Here is a 2500-nt window from a genome sequence, read left to right as displayed (position 1 = left end):
ATACACACACACACACACGCACACACGCGCACACACGCGCACACACACACACACATACACACACACACACACACACACGCACATACACACACACACACACACACATGCATACATACACACACACACACACACACACACATACACACACACACACACACACACACACACACACACACACACATACACACACACACACACACACACACACACACACACACATACACACACACAGAAACCATGCATTCTGGTCAGTGACACAGTACACAGGCCTCCAGAGGTATTGAGCAAAAGAGCACACATGCTCATTCAACTTACCCTGTATAAATAAAGGTTAATAAATGAATTGTCCCGATAACACAATAACTTAAAGACGGGGAGCCCAATTTTGGGAAGCCTGATTTGGGCCACGTGGATAAGACAGACACTTGCCTCCCTATCTCCCCTCTGAGTGATCTTCCCAGCATCGCTTCTCTTTCCCCCCAAAACCTCTCCTAACCTCCCCCCAGCCCCTCTCCTCCCCTCTCCATCCCTTTCTCCTCTTCCTCCCCTCCTCTCCTCCCCTCAAGCCAGGCTCCTCTCCCCCTCTCCTGAGTCCTCTGTACCGGTCTTGTAGTAGTACTCAAATCCAGGACTTGGGGACTCGAGACTGACTGACTCGTTACTTGACTTGGACTCGTCCGTCTGTGAACTGGACCTGGATTTGAATGGCTTGTGTTGCAGTTGCCATTCATTGTCTGTCTCTGCACTCCAATCAATACATTTTGTGATATCTGTAAAACTTAGTGTCACATCAGGACACGAATATAAATAACACAGAGAGCATTTTGAATGGGAACTGGACTGGTTTTTGGGAGATTTGAAATTGCTCTCAGACTTAAGTACTAGAGACTTGGGCTCAACTCGGACTTGACGTAAGGTCTGTGAGCTGGCTTGACTCAGACTTGACGTAAGGTCTGTGAGCTGGCTTGACTCAGACTTGACGTGAGGTCTGTGAGTTGGCTTGACTCGGACTTGAGGTGGAGGACCAGTCCGCTCCATACTCACAGGGAGTCCAGCCAGTAGTGTGTCTCCAGGTTTCGGATCAGAGCCTGGGACGCCTCCGTGGACCTCCGCAGGTCCTGGATGTAGCCCCCGCTCCCGTAGGTGGAGGCTTGTCCCCAGTGCCACGCCCTGTAGGGGAGGGGGGAGGAAGGGAAGAGGGAGGGGAAAAGAGTCCTTCAGTAACCGGGCACTGAGAGCTTGGCCCCTTCCTGAGAATCCCCACAGTCCCACACTGCAAAAAACTAAAAAGACTGTCTTTAACAAGTGTTTTAGTCTTGTTCTGAGACTCAACATCTGATGTTACGACACCATGGACGCTGGCTTTGTGGACGGTGAAGGCTACGTGTATGTCATGTCCCGGTCTGATGATGTCATCAGTGTGGCAGGCAGCAGGCTGTCAGCGGGGGTTCTGGAGGAGGGCCGCGGTGGCGCAACAGGCTAAGACGCAGCGGACTTGCAACTTGAAGAAGGCGTGTCGCTCTCCTTCGGGCCGCCGAGGGACGGCGTGTGGGCGGTGTGTCTAATACTAGCTCTAATTGAATCAGACGGGGTACAATTGGCTACCAAATTGGGAGGAAAAAAACGAAAAAAAAAAACATGTTGGTAATAAGTTCATGAATTGAAACTGCAACGGTGACCGATTACCATTGATATTACTAGTGATATCAGGTGTGTGTATGTGTTGCAGGTGTGATATCAGGTGTGTATGTGTTGCAGGTGTGATATCAGGTGTGTATGTGTTGCAGGTGTGATATCAGGTGTGTGTGATGCAGGTGTGATATCAGGTGTGTATGTGTTGCAGGTGTGATATCAGGTGTGTATGTGTTGTAGGTGTGATATCAGGTGTGTGTGATGCAGGTGTTGCAGGGGCGACATGGCTCAGGCAGTAAGAGCAGTCCTCTGGCAGTCGGAGGGTTGCCGGTTCGATCCCCCGCCTGGGCTGTGTCGAAGTGTCCCAGAGCAAGACACCTAACCCCCCAAATGCTCCTGACGAGCTGGTTGGCGCCTTGCATGGCAGCCAATCGCCGTCAGTGTGTGAGTGTGTGTATGAATGGATGAATGAGAAGCATCAACTGTACAGCACTTTGGATAAAGGCGCTATATAAATGCCAACCATTGACTATTTACGAATGACATTTTCCTACTCCATCGGCAAATCTTGAAACGAGTCAAACCGTCTAACCTCATTGACAATATTTGTGTCTTATTGAGCAAAAGTTAAAAGTTAAGTAAATAAGGAATTTTTTTTTTTGCAGCACGTACAGAGCTCAACCCAATACACTACTTAGGACCCTGCCACCGCCAGGGGGGGCCCAAATCATTAAAAATATATACTGTATATTATTTATTTATGCATATACTGTAAAGCCTGCTTTGGGCCTCCCAAAGGCTTGGGATGTTACTATACCAGAAAGAGAGTATAGGCTAGGCAGCCAGTAGCCTAGTGGCTAATGTACAT

At 49.2% G+C, this 2500-nt stretch overlaps 1 protein-coding gene across 1 annotated transcript in view; it reads right to left on the bottom strand.

The window, feature by feature from the left end:
* pkd1a (polycystic kidney disease 1a) overlaps positions 1 to 2500 on the bottom strand; it is a 124491-nt gene that overhangs the window by 3974 nt on the left and 118017 nt on the right. The window contains 1 exon segment of the mRNA XM_061230567.1: positions 1045 to 1170. Coding sequence (XP_061086551.1) covers positions 1045 to 1170 — 126 coding nt within the window.

The sequence above is a fragment of the Conger conger genome, chromosome 2, assembly GCF_963514075.1.
Source record: "Conger conger chromosome 2, fConCon1.1, whole genome shotgun sequence".
NCBI lineage: Eukaryota > Metazoa > Chordata > Actinopteri > Anguilliformes > Congridae > Conger > Conger conger.
Note: the sequence above shows the minus strand (reverse complement) of the source record. Positions and strands in the feature narration are given on the sequence as shown.